We start from the raw sequence: 17,839 nt of genomic DNA, 5'->3' as shown, positions 1-17,839 counted from the left end.
GGATCCTTAACCTACTTAGTGAAGCCAGGGATTGAACCCATGTCCTAATGGATACTGGTCAGACTTATTTCAGCTGCACCCCACAGGAACTCCCCCAAATCATATTTCTAATTAACTCTGAGCTACTAGTCTTTTCTTAATTTTTGTTTTCACTCTTTTGGGGGGAGAGCACTTTGCATGTTATTCAAGAATTTTAGGTATGATTGACAAATGCCTTGCTTGGGGCTTGCATGGGGTATTAATGGGTCATTGTTTAAAAATATACACTCACACAAAGGAGTTTGCCCACAAAAATTAACTATTGAAATTTCTCTGTCTCTGTCTCTCTTTTTCTGTAAGAGTATGGCTCATACTGGTGAGAATCTACTTGAAATGTCATTTCCATTATAGTATCTAATGTAAGATTCACAATCACATGGCAGAATTTATTTTCACCATTTTCCTGATCAGAAAACCATTGTTTATTCCATCAGTCAATCCTCAGTGTGAGTGACTTCGGCTTTTTGCAATTTACTGATTTTGAACTACAAAGACTTGGCCTAGGTTCCTGAAATGCCATGTTAGCATCCCTTTAAGAAATACTGTGTTTAGAAAAGAATAAAATAATGTCATCTGCAGTAACATGGGTGGACCTAGAGATTATCATACTAGGTGAAGTTTGTTAGACAGTGAGAGATAAGCATCATATGATATCACTTGTATGTGGAATCTAAAGAAAGGATACAAATGAACTTATTTTAGAACAGAGTGAGACTCAGAGACTTTGAAAGACTTATGGTTACCGAGAGTGATAGGTCGGGGAGGGAGGGGTAGATTGGGGGTTTAGGATAGAAATGTTCTAAAATTAGATCTTGATGATGGTTGTACACCTATAGATATAATAAAATTCTATTTAATTATTAAAATTTTTAAAAGAAATACTGTGTTTGACTTTCTTCACTTAGTATGATAATATCTAGGTCTATCCATGTTGCCGCAAATGGCCTTATCTTTTGTTATGGCTGAGTAGTCCATTGTGTATATGTAACACATCTTCTTAATCCATTCCTCTGTCTATGGACCTTAGGTTGTTCCATGTCTTGGCTATTGTATGTAATACAGGTAGAGGAAGACAAATACTGTATGATATCGCTTACATGTGGAATCTAAAAAAAAAAAAAATGATACATATGAACTTACTTACAAAACAGAAATAGATTCACAGACATAGAAAACAAACTTATGGTTACTGAAAGGGAGAGGGATAAATTAGGAGTTGGGGTTGACAGATACACACTCCTGTATGTAAAATAGATAAAAAAACAAGGACCTACTGTATAGCATAGGGAGCTATCCTCAATGCCTTGTGATAACCTAAAAGGAAAAAGAATCTCAAGAAGAATAGATACGTATTTTGTGTAGGTATATATATATATATATATATATGTATGTATATATGTATGTATATGTATACATGTATATGTATATATATATATGTATGTATATATGTATGTATATGTATACATGTATATATATATGTATATGTATACATGTGTATAAATACCTTTGAAACTGACACAACATTGTAAATAACTGTATTTTAATAAAAATTTAAAAAAGAAACAAATAAATACTATGTTCCATGCACTGGGCTAGATAGACATCACAGTTTAAAATAACAGGCTATCTGTACCCCCAGGGGAGCTACAGTCTCAGAGCCTTGCAGGGAACAACAGAGTGCTTTGCATCTCAGAGGTGTTAGAATTAGCATCCAGTCTCCTCTCCTTTCTCTCCCATTTTACTGCTTCTTGTGTAACACAGACCCTGGGGCCAGTGCCATGTGTTTGGAGAAGCACCAGACTTGAAATAGATATCTCTCTGAGAGTTCCTGATATACCCTGTCCAGGTGTCTGAGGTGGAACTTGGTACTTGCACCTGTAGTTTCTTGCCCAGACTGCAGTTAGGCAAATTAACAACTTCTTCCCTGTGGCACCTGGATGCTTGCTATCCCGCTGCCAGTCAGAGCCATCAGTGTAGGTTGGTTCAATGTGGTGCATTCCTCGAACCCAAATGAAAAGCTCCGGTGACAGCTAACCCAGACCTGTCACCTCCCCACTGCCAGGTGTCAGCCACGGTCCTCCTGAGCCTCACAGCTTATGCCCACTCCATTAGTTGCCTAATAAAGCAGTCGAAGGGCATTTGCACTTTCATTATGACCCCAGGATCTTCCATTCATCAACCCAAATGTTGTTTAATGTCAAGGAATGGCTATCCTAGGGCTGCCTCTGATACTTTCCCTTCATTTACCTGTGGCGCCTTCCACCTGCTCAAGGATGAGCAAGCTCCCTGGGGAACCCACTCTGTGTGCTTGTGGATTTTTTTATAATCACAGAGGAACTTAAAATCTTTGATCCTTAATCTCCTTTAACTCTAGGGGGAGAAAGGGAGCCAGAGAGATGAACTTTTGCATCCTGTTCCTGTGTAGGGATAAAATCAGTGAGCAACTTTGTCAAGATCCATAGGCACAATATTTTTAGTTTATAGAAACTTAAATTAAAATTTTTTATGAAAGTATAGTTGACTTACAATGTTGTGTCAATTTCTGCTGTACAGCAGAGTGACTCAGTCATACATGTATATATACTTCCTCACTAAAGGAGGCATGTATACATACACATTCTTTTTTTATATTATTTCCCATCATGATCTATCCCAAGAGATTGTATGTGGTTCCCTGTGCTGCAAAGTAGAACCTCATTGCTTTTCCTTTCTAAATCTGATAGTTTGCACCTACCAACCTCAAACTCACAAACTCCCACTCCATCCCACTCTCTTCCCCTTTCCCCTTGGCAACCACAAATCTGTTCTCTTTGTCTGTTAGTCTGTTTCTGTTTCGTAGATGGGTTCATTTGTGGGCATGATATTTTAAAATAGTAATAACATGTTTCCCAGGACAACAGGACAGGACCTGAGCCCAAGACCCTTGAGGTGGGGTGAGAGGAAAACAAACTTCTGACAAGTAACAAATGTGGTATTGCTCAAAATTAACCTCTCTGATTTCTGGGTTTTCTGGTAAGGTGAGAACATTGTATTGAATGGCTGTACAGTTGTAAATGTATTGAAAATTCAGACTTTTCTGACCCCCACTCCCCTTGGATAATAAAACTGTAGCCCACCAGATCCTGGAGGCAGTGCCTCATTGCCTGCCTGCTTGCATCTCTCACAAACATCCTATCTTAATATATCTATTTCTTGCTTATCAAAAAAAAAAAAAGGAAATTCAGAAAGATTAAGTGTGTGTGTGTGCATACACGTGCATGTGCTCTAACTTGCATGCGCATGTGTGTATGGGGGGTTTTGTTGTTGGTGCCTCCTTTAGCGAGGAAGTTGGCTAAAACCTTCCTGATGATAAATGCAGTAAATGGAAGTGTCAGAGAGCCAGCAATAGTTTGGCGTTCAGGAGACCCTCTCCCTGCACCCCCCCACCAAAAGTGGGATCTATTATTGTGCCACAGGAGTTATTTGGTATCTGAAACCGGACCTAGGGGGGTGGTATTGCAAATGAATTAAAAGTGTCACTGGGGAGCTCCTGCTGTGGCCCAATGGGTTGGGCGGCCTCATAGGAGCACTGGGATTCAGGTTTGATCCCTGGCTTAGGTTGCAACTATTGCTCAGATCTGATCCCTGGCCCAGGGACTCTGTATGCCTCAGGGCAGCCAAAAAAAAAAAAAAAAAAAAAAAAAAAAAACCAAAAAAATAAAAACAGAGTTCCCATTATGCCTCAATGGAAGCAAATCTGACTAGCATCTATGAGGACGCAGGTTCGATCCCTGACCTCGCTCAATGGTTTAAGGATCTGGCATTTCCATGAGCTGTGGTGTAGGTCAAAGTCAAGGCTTGGGTCCTACGTTACTGTGGCTATGGTGTAGGCCAGAGGCTACAGCTCTGATTCGACCCTGGGAACCTCCATATGCTGTTGATGCAGCCCTAAAAAGACCAAAAAAAAAAAAAATGTTGATCCCTGGGCTTTTATCAGAATCTTTATAATCCATCCATAATTTATTTTTTCCTTTTTATTATTATTATTTTTTAATAGTTATTTCCGCAATACATTTTTTTCTACTGTACAGGATGGTGACCCAGTTACACATACATGTACACATTCTATTTTCGCACATTATCATGTTCCATCATAAGTGACTAGACACATAGTTCCCAGTGCTACACAGCAGAATCTCATTGCTAATCCATTCCAAAGGCAATAGTTTGTATCTATTAACCCTAAGCTCCCAAACCACTCCACTCCCTCCCCCTCCCCTTTGGCAACCACAAGTCTACTTTCCAAGTCCATGATTTTCTTTTCTTTGGAAAGGTTCGTTTGTGCCTTATATTAGATTGCAGATGTAAGTGGTATCATATGGTATTTGTCTTTCTCTTTCTAACTTCACTTAGTATAAGAGTCTAGTTCCATCCATGTTGCTGCAAATGACATTATTTCATTCTTTTTTATGGTTGAGTAGTATTCCATTGTGTATATATACCACATCTTCCTAATCCAATTGTCTGATGATGGACATTTGGGTTTTGTTTCCATGTCTTGGTTATTAGTATTGCTGGGAAACCTGGACAGCTGCATGCAAATCAGTGAAACCAGAACACACCCTCACACCATGCACAAAAATAAACTCAAAATGGCTGAAAGGCTTAAATATAAGACAAGACACCATCAAACTCCTGGAAGAGAACATAGGCAAAACATTCTCTGACATCAACCTCATGAATATTTTCTCAGGTCAGTCTCGGAAAGCAATAGAAAGAAAAGCAAAAATAAACCAATGGGACCTAATCAAACTGACGCTTTTGCACCGCAAAGGAAACCAAAAAGAAAACAAAAAGACAACTTACAGAATGGGAGAAAATAATTTCAAATGACGCAGTGGACAAGGGCTTAATCTCTAAAATATACAAGCAACTTATACAACTCAACAGCCAAAAAGCCACCAACCCAATTGAAAAATGGGCAAAAGACCTGAATAGCCATTTTTCCAAGGAAGAGGTTAGATGCCCAACAAGCGCATGAAAAAATGCTCAGCATCACTGACTGTTAGAGAAATGCAAATCAAAGCTACTGTGAAGTACCACCTCACACCAGTCAGAATGGCCATCATTAATAAGTCCACAAATAACAAATGCTGGAGGGGGTGTGGAGAAAAGGGAACCCTCCTGCACTGTTGGTGGGAATGTAAACTGGTACAACTGCTATGGAGAACAGTATGGAGGTACCTTAGAAATCTATACTTAGAACTACCATATGACCCAGCAATCCCACTCTTGGGCATATATCTGAACAAAACTTTCTTTAAAAAAAAGACACATGCACCTGCATAATTTCTTGATGTATGATTCCACTTAAACTCTCTCGAACTATTTCTCATCTTTCAAATGATAATACAGATATCCTTCCCCACAAAGATGTTATGATCACATTAAGTGCTGAGTGTTCTTGTGCATTTTCTGTCTCTCATCATCACAAATTTCTGCTCAGATTTCCACCATCAGAGCTTCATTCTGCCTCTTCTAGAACTTTGTATGCATAGAATCAAATAGTCCCTCAGGGGCAGCTACTCTTATCACTTAGTAGTATTTCGGTGTACCACTATTCTGGATTCAATTTATTCTTGTTCTGTCTTTTTGCAATGTGAACCTAGATTTTTAACTTTACATCTTTCTTCTTATGAAAAAAGAAAGCACTTTAAGTGCTTTAAGCTTTAAGCCATGGATTTTTTTCTAAGGACTGCTTTGGCTTTGTTCCACCAGTTTTTACAGAGTACGTCTTTTTTATTTGTTTACTTTTTGTTTTTGTTTTTATTTTGTTTTGTTTTGTTTTTTTTTTGCTTTTTTTTTCAGGGCCGCACTCTCAGCATATGGAGGTTCCCAGGCTAGGGGTCTAATTGGAGCTACAGCTGCTGGCCTATGTCACAGCTACAGCAATGCCAACTCCAGATCCGAGGCTTGTCTGCCACCTACACCACAGCTCACAGCAATGGTGGATCCTTAACTCACTGAGCGAGGCCAGGGATTGAACCTGCAATCTCTTGGTTCCTAGTTGGATTTGTTTCTGCTGTGCCATGACAGGAACTCCTCTGAGTATTTCTTTTTTGTTTTATTTTATTATCTTTTCTTTTTTGGCTGCACCTGTGGCCTGTGGAAGTTCCTGGGCCAGGGGTTGAATCTGAGCCAGAGCTGAGCCCTGTGCTACAGTTGCAAGAATGCTGAATCCTCTAAGCCACTGTGCCAGGCTGGGGATTGAACTGGCACCTCCACAGAGATAAGCCAGATCATTAATCCACTGTACCACAGTGGGAACTCTGAGTTTTTCTACCATTGTTCAATTTCCATTGTTTCCTAATTTCCACGTTTTTTTTTTTTTTGACCCAAAGATTATTTGGAAATGTATTTATCAACTTCTAAACATTTGAGAATTTTCTATATAATTTACTAGGATCAACTCCAGATTTACTTTAATTGTGGTCAGAAAACAATCTATGGTTTCTCCAGCCTCATGTTACTGTGTAGGATGTGGTATCTCACTGAATGTTCCATGTGCAACAGAAAACAGTATGTTTATACTCTTCAGTGTGCAAAGTTCTGTGAACGTTAACCAATTTCACTGATAATGTTGTTTGAATCTTCTATGTCCTTTGATTATTTTTGAATCTCTTTTAGGTGTGTATGCATTTAGATGTTTTTGTCTTCATGATGAATTGACCCTGTATAATTTTGAAAATCTCTCATATAGCCTATTTTGCCGGATATTAATAGGGACAATTCAGATTTATTATGCCTATAATTTGCATGTAATGTTTCCCCCCATCATTTTACTTTCAACCTCTCGATGTCTTTATTATTAAAAAAGAGTATCCCATAAAAAATAAATAGGCCTTGCTTTTTTATCCAGCCTGATAATTATACCTTTTAATTAGCGTTCTACTCAGTTTTCTTTTAATGTAATTATCAATGTGGAAAGTTTGTCTACTATTTTGAAATTTTGTATTTTTCTCATCTGTATTTATTTGTTTCTTATTTCCTATCATATTTTGTGCCAAATGAGGATTGTTGTTGTTATTGTGGTTTAGCATTACATTCTCTCTTATTGGCTTTGTGGCTTTACCTCTGGTTTATTTTTATGCATCCTTGACTTAGTGATGTTTACTTCGAATTGACATTATGCCATTTATATATAATTTTAGGGCCTTACAACAGTATAATTCTGTTTATCCTACCTTCCATCCTTTGTCATTTGATTGGTATATATTTACTTCTACATTTGCTGTAAACATCACAATATATTATTACTTTTCCTTTAAGCTGCGTATTAACTTTTAAAATGTTAAAGAAAGAAAAAATTGACTTGTGTCTAGCCACCTATTGGCCACTTAGCTTATTCTTTTTTTTTAATTTTTATTTTAAATTTTTATGACTTCCCCCAGTAGCATTTGGAAGTTCTCAGGCCAGGAACTAAATCTGAGCCACACCTATGCCAGATCCTTAACCCACCTTGCCAGGTTGGGTGTTGAACCCCTGCCTCCACAGTGACCTGAGCTGTTGTAGTCAGATTCTTAACCCACTGTGCCACAGTGGGAGCTCCCCCTTTGCTTATTTTTCATCCATTCCTGTACACTTAGCAATTCTTAACAATGGAAATCTGTATGTAATGTGTGTGTATATAGATAGATAGATAGATAGATAGATAGATAGATAGATAGATAGTTTTTGTTTAAACTCATTTATTTTTCCTTCAGATTTGAAAGCTATTTTTGCTGGCTACAGAATGGTAGGTTGAGAGTTTCCTACTTTTAGCATTAGTTGGTCTTCATTATTTCTCCTGAGACATCATCTGTCATTTATGCTGTTGCTCAACTGCTATCTTTACCAACTGAGCCACCTTTGAGTGGCTAGTATCTTTAATGCACCCGGCAGGGTCATGGGATTCAAGTGGTTGTAGAATAAGATCTTTGCGTTTCTTTCTGGCACAACTTCTCATGTCGCTAAGCGATCTCTGTTTTTGACCTTGTAGGAAGGTGAACTGGTGAACTTAGAGTTTGGTTGCTTCTTCCTTTAGACTCAACCTGCCTCAAACATTATCTGTTTCCAAGGTGATTTGAGGCTGTGACCTCCAGGAAGAATTTGGGACCATACATCCCACACTTGGAAATATTAAAACTTTGAGACCTTGGGTCTGCTCAGATGCAAGTTCATGAGACTATGACATTGCAAATAACATGACTCTGGAATAGTAGGACTTTTGAAACTATGAGATGTTGAGATGGAAGTATTGCAAGACAGAATCAGAAAGAAGAGTTGTTTGTCCAGTGTTATACAATCGTGCCTGGATGCTGGTCACTTTGGTAGAATCCAGGATTCCCTCTTTAGAGCACACAGCACATAAATTAAGTTAATCCTTAAAAGGATTCCAAGCTCTCACAATAAGCCTGTTATCTAGAATTATACAACTGAGATTTCAATATCAGATTAAGATACATTCACTCTACTAATCACCTAGAACCTAGGAGAGGAGCCCCCATCACCCACAGTGTGAATAAAATCCAGTTTAAAATTCTGTTTGCAGGAGTTCCTGTTGTGACTCAGTGGTAACTAACCTGACTACCATTTATGAGGATGTAGGTTCGATCCCTGTCCTCGCTTAGTGGGTTAAAGATCTGGCATTGCTGTGAGCTGTGGTGTAGGTTGCAGATGTGGCTCAGATCCTGAGTTGCTGTGGCTGTGGTGTAAGCCAGCGGCTTTAGCTCTGATTTGACCCCTAGCCTGGGAGCTTCCATATGTCGCTGGTGCAACCCTAGAAATTTTAGACAAAATAAAAAATAAAATTCTGTTTCCATGAGTGATGCCATCGCATTGGGCCTTTGCATGCTTGAAGGAGGGGTTGTAGCGAACAAGATTAATCACAGGAGATCCAGAGACCTGAATGGAGATCTCCACAGTTAGGCTGTAGAAAATCATGATATGTCTTCAGTCCAACCAAATCAGTGAAAGACCATCAGAACCTCTGGCCACCCCCCTGCCCCAAACTCATGTATCAAAGAAGTAAATTTTAAAACGAACTACAGTCTGCAGGAGAGAGTCCTTCCTAGGTAAGCACATGATTGAGGAGGCTTTATACCTGTAGCAGTTGCTAAAGTTGGACCAGGACATGTGGAAAATGAGAAGCAACTGTTGTTTGGATTGAGATAAAGGCCAAACCTTTGACACACCTGTGGATAAGAGTGATGGATTTGAATCTGGAGGAATTCCTCTCCCTCTAGTCATTCTCCTGCACCAGATTTTGCTGCAAAGTCGAAAGTGAGCTTTTCCTTTCTTCATAAGCCACGTGTGATATATAATAGTGATTGTATTAATTACCAAATGTCAACATTATTAGCCAGTGGGTTTTGGGCCCAGCAGAAATATCAGATTGTTCCAAGTAACCTGGATCACATAAGTTAAGAGGATACAATCAAGGTTGAAGTTTGGAAAATTGAGATGGATTCCCTTAAATAGATACAGTCCTTAACTTACTGTTCACTTTGGCCATTTGAGCAACCAATGGATCTTCTTCTCTCTCCTTTTTCTTTTTTAGGACTGAAGCAGTAGCATGTGAAAGTTCTCAGCCTAGGGTCAAATTGGACCTAGTGCTGTCTACTTTTGCCACAGTCACAGCAATGCAAAATCCAAGCCCCATCTGAGATCTATGCCACAGCTTGTGGTAACGCTTTGATCCTTAACCAACTGAGTGAGGCCAGGGATCAAACCCGCATCCTCATGGATCTTAGTCGGGTTCTTAACCCACTGAGCCACAATGGGAACTCCTGTATCTTCTCTTTATTGGTTGGTGTTGACAGGACTTAGCATGTAGGCTTCACCTAGGGAATACTTGAGTCAGAAAAGAAGGCAGATGGTGACTCAGTGAAGCAAGCAAATCAGTGTGCTAGCTGACATCCTGTCTTAGAACACTAGATGCAATTAGGGCTATGAGAAAATTTTAGGAATGGATATTGGGGTTGGTGGCACAATAATATGAGTACACATAATGCCGTGGAACTGTATGCTTTAAAGTGGTTAAAATTGTAAATTTCATATTATGCATATTTTACCCCAATGAGGAAAAAAAAAATTAGGTATGAGCCTTTGCAGAAAATTTTCTACTCCAGAAATCACTCACACAAATGAAGGCTAGGAGGCATAATTTTAGTGTGCCACATTTCTCCCATGCTGTGTGTTCCTTTGCTTAAACTTCACAAGAATATGTGAATATAAATTACAGAAAAATCAGAGCCTCCTGTTCTCCCTCATGGAGCCATTAACAATGGATTGTTGGAGAGTGTGAGGCTGTAGAAAACTGTAGGCTTTGTAATAGGACAACTTTGGAACTGAATCATAGACCAGTCACTAACCAATTAGATGATTTAAAGATTTTTTTCTCTCCCTCCTTTTTCTCTCTTGGCTTCAGACTTTTTTTTTTTGGTAATCTGTAAAATAGTAATATTGTTAATGGGCAGTACTTAGCAGAGTGACTGGCTTCAATTAATGGTAACAATTACTTCTAAAAAAGCCTTTCTTTCTTAGAAGAGATTCTTATCTCCCATACCATGGCGATTATGAACGTTAGGGGTGTTAGAACTTCATTTATTATTTACTTAGTCAAGCTTTTAGGTGTCATGGATTGACCTACTAGGATTGACTTAGAATACTTGGGGGAGGGAGTTTCTTAAAGAACAATGTGTAGTATCTCTGCAAAAAAAATCTCTGTACCACATCATGCAGAATTGTCACCAGAGTCAGATTTTATTGGGCAGACCAGAGAAGTTGAGAGTTTTCTTTGAAAGACTGTGGAATGATGTGACTGGATTCCCATGGATGTTCCTGGAGCTCTGGCAGGGAAAGCTACTGCCCTGGTGGCCCAGACTTCATCCGGCCTCCCTTTCTCCCTGCAGACCTTTGCGGGAAACATGAATGCTGACAGCGTCATGCACCACAAGCTGCTGCACTCAGTGAGAGCTCGATTCATCCGCTTTGTGCCCCTGGAGTGGAATCCAAGTGGAAAGATCGGCATGCGGGTGGAGGTGTATGGATGCTCCTACAGTAAGTATCCCTGCGCCCTTATATCCACCCTGGTGTGTGTCCGTGGGTGCCTCAGCCCACACTGCATCCTGTTATTTATACAGGGGATGTAGTCTCCATCGTTTCAAAGTTGTTTCTGCATGTTGATGACTTACACATCTTTGAAAATGTGCAGTTCAACCCAGAGGTCAAAAAACTCTCATTTAGGGATAAAGTAGCTTAGTGGTGATAAGATGATATGACTTTAACAAAAAAGTTCAAAACGGGAGTTCCCATTGTAGCTCACAGGTTAAGAACCCCACATAGTATCCATGATGATGTGGGTTTGATCTCTTGCCTTGCTGAGTGTGTTAAGGATCTGGCATTGCCACAGGCTGTAGTGTAGGTCACAGATGTGGCTTGGATCCATTGTTGCTATGGCTGTGGTGTAAGCCTACACCGGCACCTCTGATTGAACCCCTAGCCCAGGAAATTCCATATGCCACAGGTACAGCAGTAAAATGGAAAAAAAAAAAAAAAGTTCAATAGCTCTTGGAGTTTGAGCTTCTATTTTTCTTTGCAGTAAAATAATAATAATAATAATTTTAGGAGTTCCTGTCATGGCACAGCAAAAACAAATCCAACTAGGAACCATGAGGTTGTGGGTTTGATCCCTGGTCTCACTCGGTGGGTTAAGGATCTTGTGTTGATGTGAGCTGTGGTGTAGGTCGCAGACACAGCTCAGATCTCGCGTTTCTGTGGCTGTGGTGAAGGCTGGCAGCTACAGCTCCAAATGACCCTTAGCCTGGGAACCTCCATTAGCTGTGGGTGCAGCCCTAAAAGGACAAAAGACAAAATAATAATAATAATAATAATAACAATAATAATAATTTTAGTTATTTCCCAGAAGTAGGGTGCAGTATGATAAAACTCTCCCCTTCCCTGTTCTAGAAGGAAAAGAGAAGAAACATTTCAATCCAGTGTAACACATGGAATACTTCTCTCCTGGAATTATACAGACCTTCCATTCCTATGTGACCTGTTTGGGCTGAATTTAAAAGTAGAGCTCCATCTTGCAGATAAGGAAGTTTGTAAACATGGGTTGAACTGGTGATCACTCTAGCATAAAGTTAAAATTAGGCAGGGACACGTCCCATCCCTCTAGTTCTTCTCTGGAGGTTTTATATTGAAATCAAAAATTGAATCATAATAATTTTTTCTTAGAAGTGACTTTCTTGCTTATATGTTAAAACTCTGCAACCCTTAATGAATGAACAAATTTGATTACTACCACTTTAATATCAATTATTTCAGTAGATGCCTGTTTCTGGTTACAGGAGTGCCTAATGAGTTACATGCTTCTACTTTTTTCCTTAGTGTGATCTACTAAACATTCATATCAGGATCAACTGAGTGCTCCTTAAAAATCCATTTCCTGAGTCCTGTTGCATATGGACTGGCTTATGATTTCTGGAAAGAGGGACCCTGAAAGCTCAGTTAACACAAGCTCCCAAGGAAACTATGGATTTCGATTCTCTACTAAAAGCCTAGTCCTGCCCAGAGGGGAGTTACCTGGGAAAAGATGGTATTTATCTTGAACAACGCTTTCATGAAGAATGTTTTAGAACAGATGCACCAAGAAACCATTAGACCAAGGAGAGCCTGCCTTGCACTCTAGCCCTTCCATCAAAAGCAGAGACTCCCTCAGGCAAGTGCGTAGCTGTGACTGTGACCTACACCACAGCTCACACAACTCCAGATCCTTAAGGAGGGAGGCCAGGGATTGAACCTTCAACTTCAAGGTTACTAGTCCGGTTCATTAACCACTGAGCCATGACGAGAACTCCTGCCTCTTCTCTTGAAAACAGTTTCTCTTGCTAGTGTTACTGAACACACAGTGACGCCAAACAATACCAAAGTACCAGAGTTTGGAGCAGAGAAGTTTTTTGCAGGGTTATCCAAGGAGAAGGGTGGATCATATCACTCAAAACCCTGGGAACTCTCTGAAGGTTTTAGGAAAGCATTTTTTTTTTCTTTTTTAGGGCCACATCTGTGGCATGTGGAGTTTCCCAGGTTAAGGGGTCAAATAGGAGCTGTAGCTGCCGGCCTACATCACAGCCACAGAAATGCCAGATCTGAGCCTTGTCTGCAACCTACACCACAGCTCACTGCAATGCCAGATCCTTAACTGACTGAGCAATGCCAGGGATCTAACCTGCATCCTTATGGATGCTAGTCGGATTCACTTCCGCTGAGCCATAACCGGAACTGCTAGGAAAGCATTTGTAAAGACAGGGTGAGGGAGGTGTGTGGTTGGTTGTTGCAAACTTCTTGGTGTCAGAATCCATTGTTCTTGCAGCTGTCCTTGTAGGTCAGGTCAGGATGTTCCTGTAAACCTCTAACAAGACATATGTTGGGCTCTTTTCTGCAACGTTTTATCTGTATTTTATGTGAATGGAAGAGTGTTTTACCTTTGAAGCTCAGAGCCTTGAGAATGGGCAATCCTGTACATTTTAGGCTGTAGGCAACATTATCAACTCCAAGCAAAAGCAACAGAATACAAAGGCTAAATAAAGTAAAAGGAACAGATCTAATATGGAGTCAGATCTGTTCTTCCTTATTATACTAGGAGGTTCATTTTAAGTACAACATGAAGTGTTCGTGCTGAAATAAGAAGCATATTTATATTATTACTTCAGCCATTTATTTTGGTATACTAATCCTATTTCCTTTAACACGTCCTCCCACATTTGTTTTCTCAGGCCTGTCAGTTGTCCTTGTTTTCCTTCTATGCCCATTGCTCTGCATGTTTTCACAGAGACTCACAGCATCCAGTTAAATAAGAGATTGTAGGGTAAAAAGAGGCCTTTGAGTAGTGCGTTTAATTTTTTTTCTGGCAGTGGACCCCTTTGAGAAATGGATGACAGAAAGGGATCCTCTTCTAAGAAAGTGTCCACAGTAATATGCAAAATTTTCTATAGTATTGTAAGGTTTGCAGATCTGCTGAAACTCAGGTCTTGACCAAGCAAGGTGGCTCCTGGCTTCGAGGGAACCTCATCCTATAGGACACCTTCTTTAGGAAACTCTGCACCTCATAAGTGCATCCTTGAAGGAAATACACAACCTACATCCTATTTACAATTACTAAATAGTAAATAGGGTGGAGACTCGCATTGCTGGGGAGCAGAATTCCCTTCTCTGGGGCGATCTTCAAGTTGGTGTTCTACAATTTCCCATCACTAGTCCTGGGGCATTGGTGTTTTTCCTTTGGGAGAAAAAAAGAACACATTTCTCTCTGTCTCCCTCAGTTTCTACATAAAACCAAAACCTCAGCCTACCGTCTGAATCAAAAATTCCCTTCCAACCTCATCTTTTCCCCTTTTACTGGTTCATTCCTATCAACATAAAACTTTGCTGCCTGAGCCATAAAACAAAACAACAACTACAAAAACCATATGGCTCTATTTATCTACCTGCCCTTCTCTTCCCTCTTCTTCCCAGAATAGATTCTCTCCAAAACTTGACTTTAGTTACCATTTCCACCTGTTGGTCCTACCTGGCACTGCGGTTTGCAGTTGGTCCTGAGGCAGATAGTGGTCAGTTTTACGTGGTAACCTGCTAGGCTCTAGTCCCAGTGATACAACCAGACACCCATCCAGGTGTCACTGTGATGGGGTTACCCCAACCTCACTGGCCATTCAAGAGAAGATGATGATTGATAATCTGTGGGCCTTTGGTCAGTCGAAAGATTTTAAGATCAGAACTGAATTTTTTTACCCAGAGGAAGATAGTTGACCTGTGCACTGCAGCTTCAGCTCCTGCCAGAATTTCCATCCCACCCCTCCAATATAGCCTCCCCTTACAGATGAATTTCAGATGCCTCACCAGCCCCCACCATCCCACAGGCCAGTTCCTGGCGATGAATCTACGTGCAGAACCTACTGGTCCTGTTTCTCTGGGCGCAGGGGGCTGACTCATTCAGACCACTCTGTAGAAGTTAGTTCAGTCAAGACCTCCAGTTACCTCCACGTAGCAGAATCCTATGGTCTCTACCTCATTTCACTCACCTCTCATAGGATTCTGTTCAATAAGATATTTCCCTTTTGAAAAAACCCAGCTTTTCTTATCTCACTTGTTAGCTCATTCCCAGGACTGTCTCAGGACTTGTATTTTTTTTTTTTTTTTTCCTTTTTAGGGCCGCATCCACAGCATATGGACGTTCCCAGGCTAGGGGTCAAGTTGGAGCTGTAGCTGCCAGCCTACGCCACAGCCACAGCAACGCAGGATCCGAGCCGCCTCTTCGACCTACACCACAGCTCACAGCAATGCCGGATCCTTAACCCACTGGAACAAGGCTAGGGATCAAACTTTCGTCCTCTTGGATGCTAGTCAGATTCGTTAACCACTGAGCCACAACGGGAACTCCTCAGGACTTCTATTTTCCATCCACTTCCCTCCCCCACATCACCCCACCAATGCCCAGTTAAATTTACCGGGTCCTGTGAATTTAATGCCATCTCTATGCTGACGACCTCCACATCTGTATCTCCTGGCCTGACCCCTGGATTTATATGTGCAAAGTAAGCTTGCTCTATCCACGGGACGTCTACTAAGTGCCTCAAGGTTAATATGGCAGAAATAGAAGCCTTGCTCGCTGTTCTCCCAGCAGCCCACTCTTGCAGTCTTCTGGCTCAGTCAATGGCACACCATTCAGCCATTTGCTAGAAGCAGCCTCTGTGTCTCCTTTCCCAGAAACTCTCTTCCTTCTCATCCACAGTTTAAGGTAGTTGGACTTGCTCCTTCCTCTAAACACATCTTTTTCTTAAAAAAGTGACTTACAGTGATGTATAATGTGTTAGTTTCAGGTGTACAGCAGTGTTTAAGTTAATATAGAAATAAATATTATTTTACATATTTATATTATAAATAATATTATATATATATACACATTATTTTTCAGATTCTTTTTACCTTATAGGTTATACTCAATAAGATATTGAGTATAGTTCCCTGTGCTATACAACACCTCCTTATTACTTATCTATTTTATATAGAATAATGTGCATATGTTAGTCCCAAACTCCTAATTTATCCCTCCCCCTCTTTCTCCTTTGGTGACAATAAGTTTATTTTCTATGTCTTTGGGTCTATTTCTATTCTATAAATAAGTTCATTTGGGTCCACTTAGAAGCAATATCATGACACTTGTCTCCATCTGACTTACTTCACTTAGTATGATAATCAGTAGAATTACCATATGATCCAGAAATCCCACTCTAGGGCATATATCCAGAGAAAACTACAATTTGAAAATATACATGCACCCCAGTTTTCATAGCAGCATTATTTACAACAGTCAAGACAAGGAAGCAACCTGAGTGTCCATTGAGAGATGAATGGATAAAGAAGATGTGGTACATCTATACAGTGGAATACTATTCAGCCATAAAAAGAACAAAGTAAAACCCACCTTAAATCCATGTACTTGTCCTGCTTCCCTGAGTAATAGCCCCTGTCTGTCCTCACCCTGAACATTTAAACAGACTCCTACCTGGAGTTCCTGCTCATACCACCATCTCCACAAACCTATTTCTCATACAGTAGCCAGAGATATCTTTATAAAGAAGAAATAAGATCATATCATTTTACCACCCACCTTTAAAATAAAAGTTGAAACTTTTGACCATCAAGTAAAATTCCTCATTGATTGTTCCATGCCCAGCCCTTTAAATTCCTTTTTCTTCTTTCTGCCCATGCAGGCTTTCTTGCTATTCCTGAAATGCGCCAGTTCTACCCCCCACTGCCCAGGGTCTTAGAACTTCCTATTCTCCTGGCACAGAAGAATTTTTTTCCCAGAATTTATATATCATCTCCTTTAGTCAACATGAATTTCAATTCTAGTATCATCTCTTATAGAAGACTGCTCCAATCACCCCTCTAAAGTCACCTGCACTGGTTACTGGTACACAACCAGTAACCAACCTGTGGTGCTAGGATGTCCTCTTATTTTCTTCCTGGTACCTCCTACTGCAAGCCAGAAATTGTTCTGACTTGTTTGTTGCTTGCACCTCCAAGTTGCTGCACCAGAACATTAAGCACCAGGAGAGCAGACACCTCATTTATGAAATGCCAGTGAACACTGGGCACAAATTCAGCAAATGTCTGTGGAACTGATGCTACAGACCTCAGTCCAGTTTCATTGTCTCGGCACTGGCCACTTTGCTATTATTCTGGAATAACTTGCTATTTCTATGCCCATTGTCATTTCTAGGGAACTAAGGTTTTTCTTTTGCCTCATAAATCTTTTTTTCTCCAAGTTTCATTTCTAAACATTGGTGGAAATGTTATGGTTCTATAATTGGGAAAGACAAAATTTTACCATTTTGGAAATCCTTAATTTGTTAATTCAATCATGTTTCATTTCACTGACAACATTTATTTAGGACTTAAATTATACCAAGAATCATGCCAAGCTCTAGGGCTACAAGGAAAAATGAGACTTTTTTTTTTCTGGACTTCAAGTCCTATGTTTCTCCTTTGGAGATTTCTTTGTGATCGAATTTCATAAATTAATTGTGTTCTTTTTTTTTTTTGGACATTTATTGCCTCCTATTTGATGCTAAGCTTCAAAAAAGTAGTTGACATGCCATGCCCATCACAGTGTTAAGAACACAGTGTACTTTCAGAGATTATTTGCTGAATAATTGACATTGCTGATCATCAAAGATGGGGTAACACATGGTAAATAAAGACATGCAATAAG

At 40.0% G+C, this 17,839-nt stretch overlaps 1 protein-coding gene across 4 annotated transcripts in view; it reads left to right on the top strand.

Annotated features, from left to right (window-relative positions):
• CNTNAP5 (contactin associated protein family member 5) overlaps positions 1-17,839 on the top strand; it is an 865,075-nt gene that overhangs the window by 374,683 nt on the left and 472,553 nt on the right. For all 4 annotated transcript variants that reach the window (XR_014829313.1, XR_014829314.1, XM_021075830.2 and 1 more), the window contains one exon: positions 10,971-11,118. Coding sequence is in view for 2 of the 4 variants with exons in the window: in XM_021075830.2 (XP_020931489.2) it covers positions 10,971-11,118 (148 nt within the window). In the remaining 2 variants the exon portion in view is untranslated. The remainder of the gene's footprint in view (positions 1-10,970; positions 11,119-17,839) is intronic.

The sequence above is a fragment of the Sus scrofa genome, chromosome 15 (genome assembly GCF_054392235.1).
Source record: "Sus scrofa isolate SSC_HxYL_T2T_F1_AM1 chromosome 15, Sscrofa_HxYL_maternal_Yorkshire_Landrace_v2.0, whole genome shotgun sequence".
NCBI lineage: Eukaryota > Metazoa > Chordata > Mammalia > Artiodactyla > Suidae > Sus > Sus scrofa.
This window is presented reverse-complemented; position numbering and strand designations above follow the sequence as displayed.